Raw genomic sequence first — 14,164 nt, forward strand, 5'->3', positions numbered from 1 at the left:
CCCTCACATTGGCAGTCCCTCCTGTGCTCTTAGTCAGTAAAGGGACTCTTGCCCCAGTTACCGGCAGTGAGAAGAGATGTTCAGAGCAGAGAGCAAGGATTTGAGGCCCTCCCCCAGGCAGCAGGCTCAGCCCCCATTGCACACACTGGCCAACCGAGCGCAAGCGGAGCAAATCTCCGGACTTCCTGAGACGGCCGGAGGAGTCTTTGATAGCCCCGTGGCCAGGAGTGTTGCCTCCTTGTGACCATTTATACTAAAGAGCTCTTTGTTTCAGGCTCATGTACAGTCAGGAATGCTTCCTTCTCACCCAACTGCCCATGCTCCAATGATGCTAATGACGACACAGCCACCTGGTGGTCCCCAAGCCGCCATCGCTCAAAGTGCACTACAGCCCATTCCAGTCTCGACAACAACACATTTCCCCTATATGACGCACCCTTCAGGTGAGGAGTGTGTGCCTGGGAGACCTGCACCGTAACTGAGCCAGGTCAAACTAGTGAGGAGAGCAGTGTGAGCCAGGTGTGGGGAGAAAGAAAGAAAGAAAGAAAGAAAGAAAGAAAACAAAAAAACCTCAAGATGTCCTTTTTTACCGAGGCAAACTGCTACAGGCAGACGGCTGTTCTGCCCTTAGCGTTTGTATCTTGGCAGTACAGGTGTGAGCGTGGTACGTGTGCAAGACTTAGCTAACGTAGCCGAGGCTGAAGTACAAGGACCGATGGCCGCGGAGTTTGGGACTGCACCTTCTCGCCCTTGCCTTGGGGGACGCGCTGCGTCGTGGCCTCTGGTTGAATGGTCTGGGTCCTAAAACGCCAAGCAGTGACGGGTCTTGAGGGCAGCTGCAGGAATAGTGCTCGAGGGGCGCGAGCGTTGCAGACTTCCAACAGCTGAAGGCAAGTGGCCGCTGGAAGTGTGCTCCTTATTCTGAGAGCGCTATTTTGCAGTGCCGTTGCTTGAGGAAAAGTAGGCACTCCTTGTTTTTTGGTTTTTTTATTACTGTCTTCACATGTAAATCTTGCCTAGGCTTCTTAAATGCTTTGTTCCCCTTCAGAGCAGCTTGTGATCTTGTGTAGTGAACAAACACCTCATTTTGTGTGTTGGGGGATGGGTGGGGAGAGCAAATTGTGGCTTCCAGGGGCTTAGGTAGAGCAATCAGCCAAAGGACATCTTAATGCAGGTTTTTGCAAGGCTTGAGCGGAGTAGTGACCCTGTGCCCAGGGGACTAGCAGACGGTTGCATGGCTTTGCCAATTTGCTACTGACTTTTGCAATTTCTTTTGCAGTACAAGCCCACCACCAACAACAGTTGTAAGGCTGATCTGGAGTAACTGAAAGGCTGGATACCTTTTGTAGGCCAAAACCCTCCTTCTACTGCTTCTGCCAACTGGAAGCACAGAAAAACTAGAATTTCATTTATTTTGTTTAAAAAAAAAAAAATTGATTTCTTGTAACATTCAATAGGAATGCTAACAGTTCATCTTGCAGTGGGAGAGATGTGGACTGAGTAGAGGCATGTAGGAACTTGTGGGCTATTCCATAATTCCATGCACTGTATCAGAGTCCTGCAAGTGCCCCAGCTCTGCTTGCTGAAAACTGGAAGTTATTTATTTTTTAACGACCCTTCAAAGTTCTGAACTCATCAGCTAGCAAAGGAAGTAACAAGAGTGATTCTTGCTGCTATTATCACTAAAAATCAAGACTCGGAGATCCCTTTTACTTCTAACTAAACTTGAAACCGTTCAGTAAAAAAATTCTAATCGTCAAACTGATGGATTATTATTTATAAATCACGTTTGATGAGGTGATCACTATCGCAAGACAGTGATGTAACTTTTAAGTTAAAAAAAAAAAAGACAAACCTTTGTAGATAATATAAAATAAAAACTTTAAAAAAAAATTAAAAAATAAAAAAAGTTTTAAAAACTGACCAACGTGGCAAGCGTTTTCTCTTGAGGTGTGTGTATGGCATCCTCCGTCTCCAGAGCATTCGTCCTGTTCCCCGTCGGGTAAGCTTGCTTTGGCTGTACAAAAGTGAGCAGCGTTTGACACCCTCATGATGCAAGGTTTGGTGCAAGTGTGGTGTTCAGGGTATGTGTTTCAACCGACTTGTCTCAACTGTAAGCACGTTCCAAGTACGATATTTAATCTCAACTGCTGTAGCCTGCCTGTCGAATGATATGACTCCCTCCATGAGGAGCAGACCTAGCTGTTTCGTGTAGGGCTCTAGAGATGATGTGAAGGCCAGTGGTGTTGGCATCGGTTGCTGTTGGTGGAAGCTACGTGCCAGACTGAGTAAAAGCTCCAGCATGAGGGACTGGGAGAACTGTGGCACTTGACTTCCTTGCATTAACCTGTAGCAGTTTGCACCGTCTGTGAAATACGCTATGGTCTCCGCTGCTGTTCCTTGTTGAGCATGCTTAAAATCTGCTGCCTAGAAGATGATGATGGATTGGAGGAGGAAATGGGAGTCCCCTACACTCCAGTTGCGTTGCCCCTGGCTGCACTGAAAAGGTGAATGAAATAATAATCTGTCTGTGGAACATGGCTGGCACAGAAGCGTAGGGCTTGGAGAGGAAAGCAGGCTAGCTTTCGTGTCTCAGGTTCGTTGTCTTGAGCAACCACAGTGCAGGGCTGATGTCACTTAGAGAAGCGGTTCTGGTTAGCAGCAGGGGGCACAGTATCATTAAAAATATAGAGGGTGCTTTTATCCACCCCAGTGAGTGAAACGCCTTGTGCCTGTGCTCCTTGAAGAGCAGGGGCTTGAGCAGATTGGCACGTTCAGGCAGATTTGTTAAACCTTTGCTTCACTTGGAGAGCTATTCCGTTTCTAGCAGTTTGGGTGGGGGCAGGGCTCTTCTAACGGCTGTTAATCCAATCGCCGGAAACACAAGAGCTGCTTCTGGAGAAGATCAGGTTAGAAGTAGGGATGTGAAGGGACAAGAGTGAAAAATTCTAAAAACAGTTTATTTAGGAACAGGATTCTTTACATAGTAGCAAAATTTGCATTATTCAAGAATAAGTTACTTGTACAGTACATACAGAAACAATATATAGAAAATCTGCTATACAAGAATAATTTTCTGTGCTGTTGAGAAGTAGAGCTTTAAACAAATGCAGTTTATTCCAACATTGGCCTTCATTTGCTGATGGGTTACAAAGGCAGTGTGTAGACTGCACAATCAACTCTTAATACCTGTGGCCTTTGGCTGGCTAAGATGTCCTGTTATGATACAACAAGCTTAAGTTTGAAATCTGGAATACTGTATTAAAACCTGTCAGTCAAGATTGCGGCCTTGCATGCGTGTTAAAGTACGAGAGTGTCGGGTATAAAACTACAAGTGTTCTTGCTGCACAGAACAGAAGAAAGATTATTACCTGAATACTTTCCTGAGGGAGCAGAGGGAAGAATGACGCTTTGAAGCAAGTAAGTATCCTGCCACCTGGCTGCCTTTTAATCCTCGGGGGTTGGCCTTGCTTCCCCTGAACCTGGACCCTTTCCTGGGAGCCATGCTGAAGAAGAGAGCCCTGAAGCAGAAGCATCCATGGGGGGGGCGTGACCTGCTCTTAAATGCTGGTCCCGTTCTACCAGGACGGGGGGAATTAAAGGGCTAGACAGGATGGGACCTCACGCACACCAGCAACGTCATCCGCAGAGCCTGCCTGCTGCAAGGGTGTGTGGGAGCTGCTGGAGAGCCAGCCTGTTGGTCTGCAAAGAGCAAGTCCTGTCCTGAGAATAAGGGGGGTTGACTTCAGTGAAGGCCTTATCGGACTCAGACGCAGGCCTGTATTCTGGCCATGTGCTGGCTGTTTCACAGGGTACCGGCTGAAATAGGCTCCTGTTTGTGGCAGTATGGCTAGGTCCTCAAGGCACTAAGCACTGTCTTCACTGAGAGATGCATGCAACTTAATTCTTAACCAGCTGTGGTGAAAGCAGGCCCTCTGCTAGCCCTGTGCTGGTGCCTCCTGAGAGAGAAGGGCTCGGATGCGTCTCCTTCACAGCTCCATCTGCATCCACCCAGAGCTGTTCCCAGGCAGTGTTGTGCTTTGGAGCCCCAGTTGGATTTGATGCTGGGAGCACCTTTCCCGGAGCCCAGAACCTGGGAGAGAGCTGAGAGCACTTCAGCCAAGCCAGGTGTCCATCCAGCCCTGTGCAACAGTGTTTACCTGGCTGTGGCCATCCGGGGGGCCAACATAACCGACCGCTGGCTAAGGGGAGGCCTGCCCAAGTTGCATGTTCCCTTTCCAAGGCTGTGAATGCATGAAGCAACCATCCTGGATGCTTCAAAACAGGGACGATCCCCTGCCCTGCACAGAATCACTTGTGCGCTTATAGTGGAAAATGTTCGTATTTAAGTGTCTCGAGGTGAACCACGGCTTACATCCATCAAGATCTTTCTCCTCTCAAACACTTCTCTAAAACCAGGAGCCCTCCCTCCTGAATGACCATGAAGCCAATAATTCTCCTCCCAAAAGTCACCAGTCACCGGCATTTCAATGGCTATAAGTTTTTTATCCCTGATTTTAATTTATGATCAAGCTCTCTGGCTGCCAGATGAATTCCTGAAGTGGACTCTGCACCTTGGCAGGTGGGTGAGGGGTGCTCACTGCACAAACAGCTTCACATGCTGGGCCACCAGGCTTCATTTGGTCTCCAACCTAGATGCTTCGGGCTTGAATCTCTTTTCAGACGCCTCGCTGAGTAAGCGAGGGCAGCGGAAGGTGGGTGGAGTTCCCATGCGCACAGCCTTCAAACACTGCAGAGATTTTCCAGGTTAACAGCGTCCCTTTGAACTCTTACTCCCCTTCCGTTGGGGTCGAGCTAGTCCCTTTGCCATGGCCCATTTGGGGCAGCTTGCCCCTGGTAAAGCAAACAAAGCTTTAATGCTTGACTTGGAAAGAGCCTGGGTGCGTCCGGTTTTGCTCAGCCACGAGGACTCGATTCCACCCATGTGGACGGGCTGGATTTTCTGGTGTAACCTCAGCCCAGGAATCGCTGCCAACTCCCGATGTAGTGAAATGCTCCTGAAGGCTCGCACGCTCTCCCAAACTACTCCTTGGTGTTAATGTGGTCTGGAGCACGGTGTGAAAGCATGGGGCTGCACTTCGGCCTGGCTGGGGAAATGGAGAACCGGTCCCTGTGATGCTGACTTGGGATCACTGCAGCCCCGCAGGCTCCTCTCGGGGCTGTCCTATCGCTCTGGGCAGCAGCTCCCCGCATCCACTGCCTGGGCATTGAGTGGGGCGAGCAAATGCCTTTTGTTTTGTTTTGCTTGAACAAAACCAGCACAGTGGAGAGAAGCTTGGAGGCTTGCACTAGTGGTTTTAGGCCCCTGCTCTATCTGCTTTCCCAGGGTGGGATTTGCCTGGCAATCGATCCTAAACTGTCAGAGATGGTGGAAAATCACTGATCTGAATGGGCCTGCTCTTTGCACCCTGAATGGCACTGTTTTGGCGTGGGGGCTGTGCGTTTAGCGTGAGTGCACCACCTAGAAACCACTACCCGGAGTGCTGTGTAGCTGTGTGCCAGCTCTCCTCTGCTCTTGCTCCCAGTTCGCATTTCAAGTTGGCTAATCTCTACTGCTCCTTTTCCATGAGACCTGCTGTCATGCTGCCTCACAGCGGGAGGCGTTGGCCTGACCGTGAATGGGAACAGATTGGCCGTGCTCGTTGGAGAGCCTTCCAGCCTTGTGGAAGTGGCGATTTTATTGCTTATAAACCTTAAGCAAGTACATGTAGCTGGGCCTACATCCAGTGTCCAAAGCAGTATAAAGGCAAATGGGTGGGTACAATCACAGGTGTCTGACTAAGTGTAGAAATGCCAAACCCTAATCTTAGTCCAAGTAAGGCACAAAAATGTGAGCTTCTGTTAGCGCTCGGTAGTGCAAGATCTACAGGCAGGGAGGAGCAGTGGCATCCATCTGGGGGAGAAACCAGTAACTGAGCAGCATCTGCAGAGCTGGAAAGGCCTCCGGGGGCTATTCAAGCAGGCTAAGCTGGGGAGCAAGCGAGCAGGGCGGCCAGCAAATCTGTGCTTTAAGAAACAGCTTGAGGTAAAACATCTGGAAAATCTCTTTGCCTGACTAGCTTTGTGCTTAAATCGCTCCCGGTCTTGGAGTGGAGCTTCACTAGGAAGAGATGTCAGTCTCCATGCTCCACCCATCAGTTGCATTATTTTTCTAAGAACAATAGGGGGAAGTTAGTGTTCACCTTCTTAATTAATGAGTGGCTGGAACGATTTCTTCTGCCACAGTTGTAGCAGTGATCAACTGCAGCTACTGATTTGTTAACTGTGCCAGCCAGTCTTCTCCACCTCCAGAACTGCAGAGCAAACCCTTTGCTAATAGGATCTGCGCCTGCTCCAGAAAGAGAAAGAGGGAACCGGGTGATGTTATGCAACTGCAGCACATTCCTTGAGTGGCAGGAAGTGCCTCTGCCCTGCCTCTGCGTGGCCCAAATCAGCAATTTGTTTAAGCACTTTCAACCCTGTGGGTGTAACTCAGGCTTTCCTGGCCTCAGCCATGTCAAAACTGGCCAGGAGACTGCAAGTGACTGAAATACTCAGTACCGATAACGGATCGGGGCTGTGAGCCTCGCACTGCAGTAAGCCAACAGGAGTTGTGGCTGTAAACAGTAAGGAGGGAGATCTGATCTAAACAGGGCCCTTGAACAGGCCTAAGCCTAGTCCCCCTCCTTGCAACCATCCTGAGCCAGAAGGAAAAGAACACCAGTTCTTCTGTCTCCTGTACAATTCCCCAAACATTTTGGCACAAGGTTTCAAATACTTTCCTTTGCAAAAGTGTCTCGCTGCCTCCACCCAGCCACCCCGTCAGAGTGGCGTGTACTGGTTGTCAATGGCCCGTGTGTGCCCCCGGCCTGGGGAGTCCAGCTCATAGTCAGAGGTCCGGGGCAGGGCGATGGGCATGGGGGCTGCCTCACCGAGGCGCAGGCTCTGTGCCAGCTCTTCCGGAGGGGGCACCAGGTGGAAGATCTGCTCGGGCTGAGCGCTGGGGTGGAGGTGGTCGGTCGTGTGTAGCCGTGGGCAGCTGGAGGAACCGAGGTGAGCCAGGCTGAGGTCGGTGCTCCAGCTGGGGATGGAGAAGGGGAGCAGGATGGTGCTGGTAGAGGCTGGGGCTGTGGAGGAAGCCAAGCTGGTGAAACGGCAGGCAGGGACCCTCGAGCCCTCCTGGAACAGGTTCACCCTGCCAGGAGCAGCAGCTGCAAGCGTCCTGCCTGCTTTTCCATTGCGCTGTTTTTCCTTGCTGGCAGCTCCTGGCTTTTATTTGGGGAGTAGGGGGCAGCCTGTCAGGCATGGGGCAACAAGCCGTTCTCCCCAGCAGCTGCCTGCAGGAGCCAGCTACCTCTTGGCCTCCTTCCGAGGCTGCTTCCCCAAGTGCAATGCAGGGGAGCCGAGCTGCAGGATCCAGTTTGCTGGCTGGCTGGGGGTGCCCCCCACCAAGGCTTTTTCAGGCTATGCAGCCCTGAGTGGGAACACGCTGTTCTTGGTGAGCACCGGATGGGAACCAGGCGCATGGCCCCTGCAGACCACGGCGGGGGCAACTTCTCCTTTCCAGAGAGGAAGCCCGAGGCCTGAGAGTCACCTGCTGCGGCTCTGGGTGGGCACTTCCTGTTGTGGCCCATAGGCCTGGGGCAAGTGCACCTGCCCCTGCACCTGCCTGTGCCCAAACCTCCCTTGCCCCTTCCCAGCAGGGCCTGGGCTGGTGGCTCCTAAAGCTACAGGGGAGGAGGTACTAGGCACTCCCCTCCACCCTATGCCAGGAGGGAGGGAGAGCACATGCTCTCTGCACCATCTCTGGCCTCCTTCCTGCCTTGCTCCTGCAGGGCTGCCCAGCTCAGCTCTGCCATCGGAGCTGCTGCAGGATGGCTTGTACGGTCCCTGGGACCCTGCACCTGAGCCCAGTCCTAACTCGGGGCTGCTCCGAGGAGGGCCAAGGGCACCAGCTGGGCTCACAGCAGGCTCCTGGCTCCTCTGGCCTTTGTATTTTTCCCAGTAGAGAAAAAACAAAGGGCAAACCTTGAAATGAGCTTGGTAAAGGAAAAATACTGGGCTCCACTGAGCCTGAACCATGTGCCCCTACCACTACAGCCGCATTGCTCCAGCCGCTGAGCTACTGAACCACTGCAGAGGCAGCATGGCTGGGTCTTGGGGCTTGAAACCCAGGTGGAAACAAAGGCAAGAGCCAGTTGCACAAGCCTAAGGCTGGACTTGGCAACCTCGGGCTCTAGCCCCACCTGAGCTGCTGGGCAGGGATGCTCTGACCTGTCACCTCTGTTCCCCAGAGTGGGGCACCACTTTACTTGTGCATCCCCCCCATCCTGCAGCAGTAAGGCTGTAGCCTTCCACCGTGTGCCAGCCTCCCTCTAACGCAGCCACCCAGGGCCAGAGGTTGGGCTGAAGCACAGGCTGTTTGGAGGTGCTTTCCACCTGGAAACAGGCAGCCTGGATGGCAAAGCTGTTTCCAAGCCTCCCCCATCCCTGGCAGGTGTGTGTGTGCGATTCGGAGAGGAACAGGACAAATGCTGAGATTCATTTTTTGTTCCAAGCCCCCTCTGAAGGCAGCAATCAGCACGGGGAGAGGAGACTGCTGGGAGCAGCTGGTCCCATGGCCATAGGAAGCAGGGCCCAGAGCAGCCTGGTTTAGGGCTCGTTACGGGTTTCCAGCCTCCGCCTCCCCAGAGCCGGGCCCAGAGCCTCTGGGTGCGGAGGGGAGCGGGCCCTGGGTCCTGCTCTGACCTACAGCAGCAAAGGCCTGGAGGCAGCGGCCGGCCCTCCCCACACTCCCACGCTTCAGCTGGCCTTGGCTTTGGCCCTAGCCCTGCTTCCTCTCGGCAACTGCGTGGACACAACGCTATGCTACGGACGCAGGGCCTGCCGATGCCCTTGAGGGCAATTCCTGACTGCTGCTGCTCAGCGCCTGCCCCAGGGGAACATCCCCTGGTCCCGTATGCAGTCCCCAGGCCCCCTGTACCTTGGGAGGGAGGGACGTAGCTGGAGAGCTTGACGTCACCAGCAGCGCTGCACTCCAGAGGGATGGGATTGCGCTGGAAGTGCTGCAGCATGTTCGCGATGGAGGTGAAGTGGAGGTGCTGCACGCGGCACTGTCCTCGCTCGGTCAATGAGAGCCGCAGGTGCTGTTGGGGGAGGGAGGGCACTGTTAGCGTCTCACTCGGGGCTGGCGGGGTGATGGGCCCTGCCCAGATGGGAAAGCCCTGCCCAGGCCCCCGCAGTGCTGAGGGGCTTCATGCTGGCCCCCAGGGACCCCAAGTAATCAGAACAGGGCCTCCTCTGTCCCCAAGGGCTGCTCTGTTTATTGCAAGCCTCAGCCCCATTTTGGAGCCCTCCAGGGCCTTCCCTGCAGCGGCTGTGACCCCGGGAGGCCCAGCACACGCCTGGCTCTGCTTCCTCGGGTGCTGGGAGCAGCAGAAGCACCTCCAGAGCCCGCCAGCTGGCTCCCCCTATGGAAACGGGGCCCGTGGGATAAAAAAAATCCTGCTTCTGCTGGGGCTCAGCTCTGGCATGAGGCGAGGGGGCACGTGTGCTCCCTGCTGCAGGGTGCCCGAGGGGCAATGGACCCAGCTGGCCATCTGAGCTGCACCTGAGGCTGGCTGTGCAGTACTTTGCTCCTCTTGTCCAGCTCAGGGAGCAAGCTCAGGCCAAAGAGGGGACCCCCCATGCACCTCTGTGCCCAAACCGTACCTTCGCTCTTCCCTGAAAGTTGAAGGTGAGGACGTATTCCCCCCTGCGAGTTTCACTCTGTCGAACGAGGAAAACCCCATGGCCTTCCAGCCCCTGCAGCTGAACAAGCTGGGCAGCCTTGACGCGAGAGATGGGCCCGTGGAACCAGGGGTAGGATGACAGGAAATGGTCGGTTTTCTGGCAGGGTGGCTCTGGGGGCGCACAGGGCACGGCCCCTGGAGGGAGGAGAGAGGGAGACATGTCAGGACCCGTGGGGCTGCAGGGAGGGGGGGAAACGTGTGTGCGAGCTCCACAGCAGCCACGAAGGACGATGAGGCCACTTCTCCGCCATCCCCGGCTCCTCAGCTGCCGCCTGGCATGTCTGCAGGAAGGGGAGTTGGCCCCGAACAGCGTGCACCAGACTCCTCCCCACGCCTCGCGTGCGTGGCTTTGCTGAGCCCGGCCACGCTCTTTAACTCAGTCACCGGCCACTTCTGCTTTGGAGCCGTGCGCCGCGGGGCCTGGGCGCTGCGTGAGACTGAAACCAAGTGCAAAGGCTATCAGTAAGAGCCTGGTTTCCTGGCGACGCAACCTGAGGCCAGGTCAGCCCAGTTCCTCTTTACGGGAAAGGGCAGGCCAAGGACTGATTTCTTGGCAACAGAAACCAGGAGGCAACCTGGAGCCTTCCCCAGATGCAGCCCTGCCTCGGCTCCTGGATAGCAATAGTGTGTGATGGCAGGACCAGCACCCTCACGGTGCTCCGCTCACATGCCGGGGCAGGTTCCCGCAAACCAGGGAGCCCGCGGGATCCTGCTCTTCCATGGCCATGATCCGGGGAGGGGCAGAGTCCCCCCTCTGCCAGCCCACGGGGTTTTGCAGGCCCTGCATCCCTCATGCCCCTCGCCTCCCCTGGCACCGAAACCTCGTGGGGCTGGAACTGGGCTCTTGGGGTTGCTGCCCCCCAGCCTGACCCTGGCTAATCCCACAGGGCCCTGCTGCTAAGGGCAAGTGGTAGGACTGGGGCTGGCGTGAGGCTCTGCCGTATTAAGACCTCATTTGCCCCAGCCACTTCCACCGTGGGGGCAGAAGGAGGGTCCCTGGCCTTGCCCCCTCATGACTGCTGCCACCCCAAGGGCCTAGAGAAATGCCAGAGGGTGCTGCTGAACAGGAGCTGCCGCTCTCATGCCTCCCGGGCAGACCCTCCCCGTGGCTTCCCGCTGGGTGTCAGCGCAAGCTCCCTGCAGGTACCCCTCCTTCGGTCACTCACTACAGACTCTCCACCCTGTTCCAGCTCTGCCTGGGTGATGTCTGCCCTGATGGTCTGGGTTACGTGGGGCCTGCCCTGTGCTCCCCAGAGCTCACCGGCATCTGCAGGCCACTGTCCTGTGTCCACCTGGCCTGGCCCTCACCACGCACGCTCTGCTCCCCACCCGGGCGCTCTCACCAGCACGCTTGCTTCGCTGTTCGGACGCTGGCTTTGGAGGCTGCCCGGCCCTGGGACTGGAGCCCTGGACCCGCCTGCTGGGTAACCTTGCCCTGCCTATTGCCCCTTCCGGGCCTGTGCCCCCGTCCGCTGTCCTCACAAGCACCTCGGGGCAGGGCCCATCTCTTGTGAACAGTCTGCACTGCCCCTGCCACAAGGGAGCCGTGGCTTTGTCTCCTCCTGTTATCACCCCTGCGACCAGCTCTGGATGGAGACCGGCCTTCAAGAGGGCACTTCTCAAGGAGGCCAGGAGATGAGCGCAGCGCAGGCCCCCTTGCGCCCAGCGCAGGCAGGCTGGTGACTGGGCCTTGCAGCCTGTCTGGGGAGAGGCCAGAGCCATGTCTGCCCTTTGGTGCAGTCGGCCCGTTCCCCAGCTCCACCACCCTTGGGTCTGGGCTGGTGCTCAGCTCCTACGAGGAGCGCACCCTCCCCTGGCTGCCCGGCAGGTGAGACTGCTCCCTGCAAAGTGCTCCTGCCTTGTCCTAGTGGCTGTCCTTCCCTTCCTCCTCCAGGCCGAGCAGAGCCGTGGTGCCGCGTGGGGCACTCACCTTGGTTAAGGGAGTCGGTGCTGCTGGTCGCGGGGCTGGACGCCAGGGCATCGGAGTGCTGGCCCGGAAGTGGCTCTACGTCAGCTGCGTCTGACCTACGGGGAGAAATCGGGGAGCGCTGTCACCGCTGCGCCCAGGTGCAGCCAGCTGCGACGCGGCAGGGGCGAGCACCCTCTGTGCCGAGGGGCGACAGCAAGGGAAAGGGGAAGCGCTGGGCTTGCCGGAGCCAAGCTTGGGGGCTGGTGAGGAGGAGGAGGAATGCCAGGAGCCTCCATGGGCGTCCCAGTTCCCGTCAATCCCAGCTCCTCTGGCACAGGGCTCCGGGACCCAGTCAGGGACACCCTCTGGGTCCAGACTGTGGGGCCAGGGGCCTTCCAGCCTCAACCCTGCCCTGCAAGAGGCCACGAGCCCAGCAGGACACACCATCTGCGAGCTTACGACCACTGCCATGCAGGTCAGAGAGCAGCGCATCTTCCCCAAGCCCTGGCTGCCCGTGGACCGGGGCAGGCAACCCCGTCCACGCGAGCCCTGTCCCGTGCTGAGTGGGGGAAGCAGGGCCAACCGCTGAACAGCACCAAGCCGAGCTGCGTTAGCATCTCGGGAGGCCTGGCCGGAAGCACCTCCTAATTCATGGAAGTGGGGGAGCCAGGCAGGGGCTGCGGGAGCAGAGCGCTCCATGAATCACACTGGGGCCCGGGGAGGACATGCTGCTGGGGATTTCAATTGCAGGAAAAGCTGGCGCTAGCTGAAGCCCACGGGCTGGCCGGGCCTGCTGGTGCTTCCTCCCCAGTCCGTGGCCCTACTCGAGCGGGCTGGATGCCTCCTCCCCGTTCTCCGGAGGGTAGTGACAACCTGGCCCCTGGCTTCCCAGGCTGTGGGAACAGGGCCAGACTGCCTCCGTGCTGGGAAACCAGGAGCCTCTGTCCCAAGCCACTGGTGGGGACATGGAGTCCCGGGACGGGGCATGTGAACCGAGAGCTGGCGCCCCAAAGCCCTCGTGCTGTGGCCTGGGCAAGCCCACAACTCTCCCCGGGCACGTGCTGCACTGCAGAGTGCGTGGCCTGCCGCAGGCACTGGGCCAAGGCTGGGATCCCCAGGCAGGGACCACGGCCACGGTGGGCGCGTGGTTAGCGGCGGTCATACTTTGCTGACACAGGGGCCAGGCCGCGGCTGGGGCAGCCCCGGCTCCTCCTTACCCTCGGCTCAAGCAGTCTTTGATTTCTGCTGTCCAGGAAATCAGCTGCTGCTCGTCCCCAGCCTCAAAGATCACATCCGTGGCATTGCTCACCTGGGCAGGGAAGAAGGGGAGAGGTTGACAGCCACCACGGCAGCCGCCCTGCCCAGCCAGCGCCGCCAGGGCCCGCTGCAGAGGAGGGGGTTTCCGTGGGGCTTCTGAGAACCGGCCCCAGTCTCGCTTCCCTCTGAGCCTCTCCCCAGCCCCAGGGAGTTCCCTCTCCGCTCTTCCCTCTGCCTTGCAGCTTCCTCTTCCCTCCTCGCTGGGGCCTCACGTGCCTCCGCTGCGGTCTAGGGAACGGCTGCGAGGGGGGCAGAGGCAGGAAGGAGGCTGCTGCGAAGGGCGAGGAGATCCGGCCGCAGACTTCCCAGGGGAACTCGCTCTCCTCTCTCCCCCTGCCCCTTGCGAGGGCTGCAGGGCTGGAGATGACGCAGGCGGCGGTTCCCCCCTGGACGCTTGGGGCAGTGAGCAGCCTGTGTGTCTCGGCGTGGCCGCCGGAGGCAGCTGCTCCCAACCTCTGCTGGCCCACAGAGACCGGGCAGGTGGTCTCGTGCTGCCAGCTGCCGGGGCACGAGGCCATGAATGCAAGGCCCTGGAGGGAGACGGCCGTCCCGGGTGGCGCATCAGGGGAGATGAAGCAAAGGGGCCGGGGCATTCACCTAACCGTCCCACCCACGCGCAGGCCGGGGTCTTGCGCTGGCTCCCTGCAGGGTGGGCTTAGGTCTCCAGAACTCTTGCCCCCTGCCTGAGACCGTGCCCCTGGCTCTGTCACGCGCCAGAGCCACGGCACCAAGAGGGCTGCACCCGGGTGGAAAGGCCGAGCCCAAACTGGAGCTGCTCCTTGCCGGGGGGAGAAGAGGAAGTGAAATTTGGCGCAAGAGCCTTCGTGCACATGTGCTGTGATGGGCGCTGGGGGGCCGTGATGAAGCCTGGCGCCAGCGGGGTGGCTGGGGCACGCTGCCTGCTGGCCGTTGGGACAAAGGGAGGGCAAGGGGCTGGGCTGCGAGCGACCCGCTCAGCACCTAGGCAGCATGTGCTGAACAGCCGGGCAAAGGGCAGGGCCTGGGCCAGGCAAGCTGAGGCACCGGGGAGGGCAGCAGCCTCTTGCCCCCGACCCTTCACCCATGGCCTAGGAGGGATGGCAAGTCCTACCTTAAGGACAAAGGTGTTGAAGTTGTCGGGCATCTCCAGGCGGGTGCACCGGCGGAC

At 57.5% G+C, this 14,164-nt stretch overlaps 2 protein-coding genes across 9 annotated transcripts in view; one reads left to right on the top strand and one right to left on the bottom strand.

Moving 5' to 3' along the window:
- Positions 1-1,433, top strand: part of ATXN2 (ataxin 2) — a 46,441-nt gene extending 45,008 nt beyond the window's left edge. For 7 of the 8 annotated variants that reach the window (XM_019507231.1, XM_019507233.1, XM_019507232.1 and 4 more), the window contains 2 exons: positions 275-443; positions 1,280-1,433. In XM_019507231.1, coding sequence (XP_019362776.1) covers positions 275-443; positions 1,280-1,308 — 198 coding nt within the window. In that variant the 3' untranslated portion in view covers positions 1,309-1,433. The remainder of the gene's footprint in view (positions 1-274; positions 444-1,279) is intronic. The other variant, XM_019507236.1, reaches the window with a different exon arrangement.
- Positions 1,434-2,941: 1,508 nt separating this feature from the next.
- The window catches only part of SH2B3 (SH2B adaptor protein 3), a 51,284-nt gene continuing 40,061 nt past the window's right edge, over positions 2,942-14,164 (bottom strand). Inside the window, exons 4-8 of the mRNA XM_019507240.1 lie at positions 12,918-13,009; positions 11,722-11,816; positions 9,712-9,926; positions 8,984-9,146; positions 2,942-7,127 (exon numbers count right to left, since the gene is read on the bottom strand). Of these exons, the coding sequence (XP_019362785.1) occupies positions 6,823-7,127; positions 8,984-9,146; positions 9,712-9,926; positions 11,722-11,816; positions 12,918-13,009 (870 nt within the window). The 3' untranslated portion in view covers positions 2,942-6,822. The remainder of the gene's footprint in view (positions 7,128-8,983; positions 9,147-9,711; positions 9,927-11,721; positions 11,817-12,917; positions 13,010-14,164) is intronic.

The sequence above is a fragment of the Gavialis gangeticus genome, unplaced genomic scaffold, assembly GCF_001723915.1.
Source record: "Gavialis gangeticus isolate Ggan-Ray unplaced genomic scaffold, GavGan_comp1, whole genome shotgun sequence".
NCBI lineage: Eukaryota > Metazoa > Chordata > Crocodylia > Gavialidae > Gavialis > Gavialis gangeticus.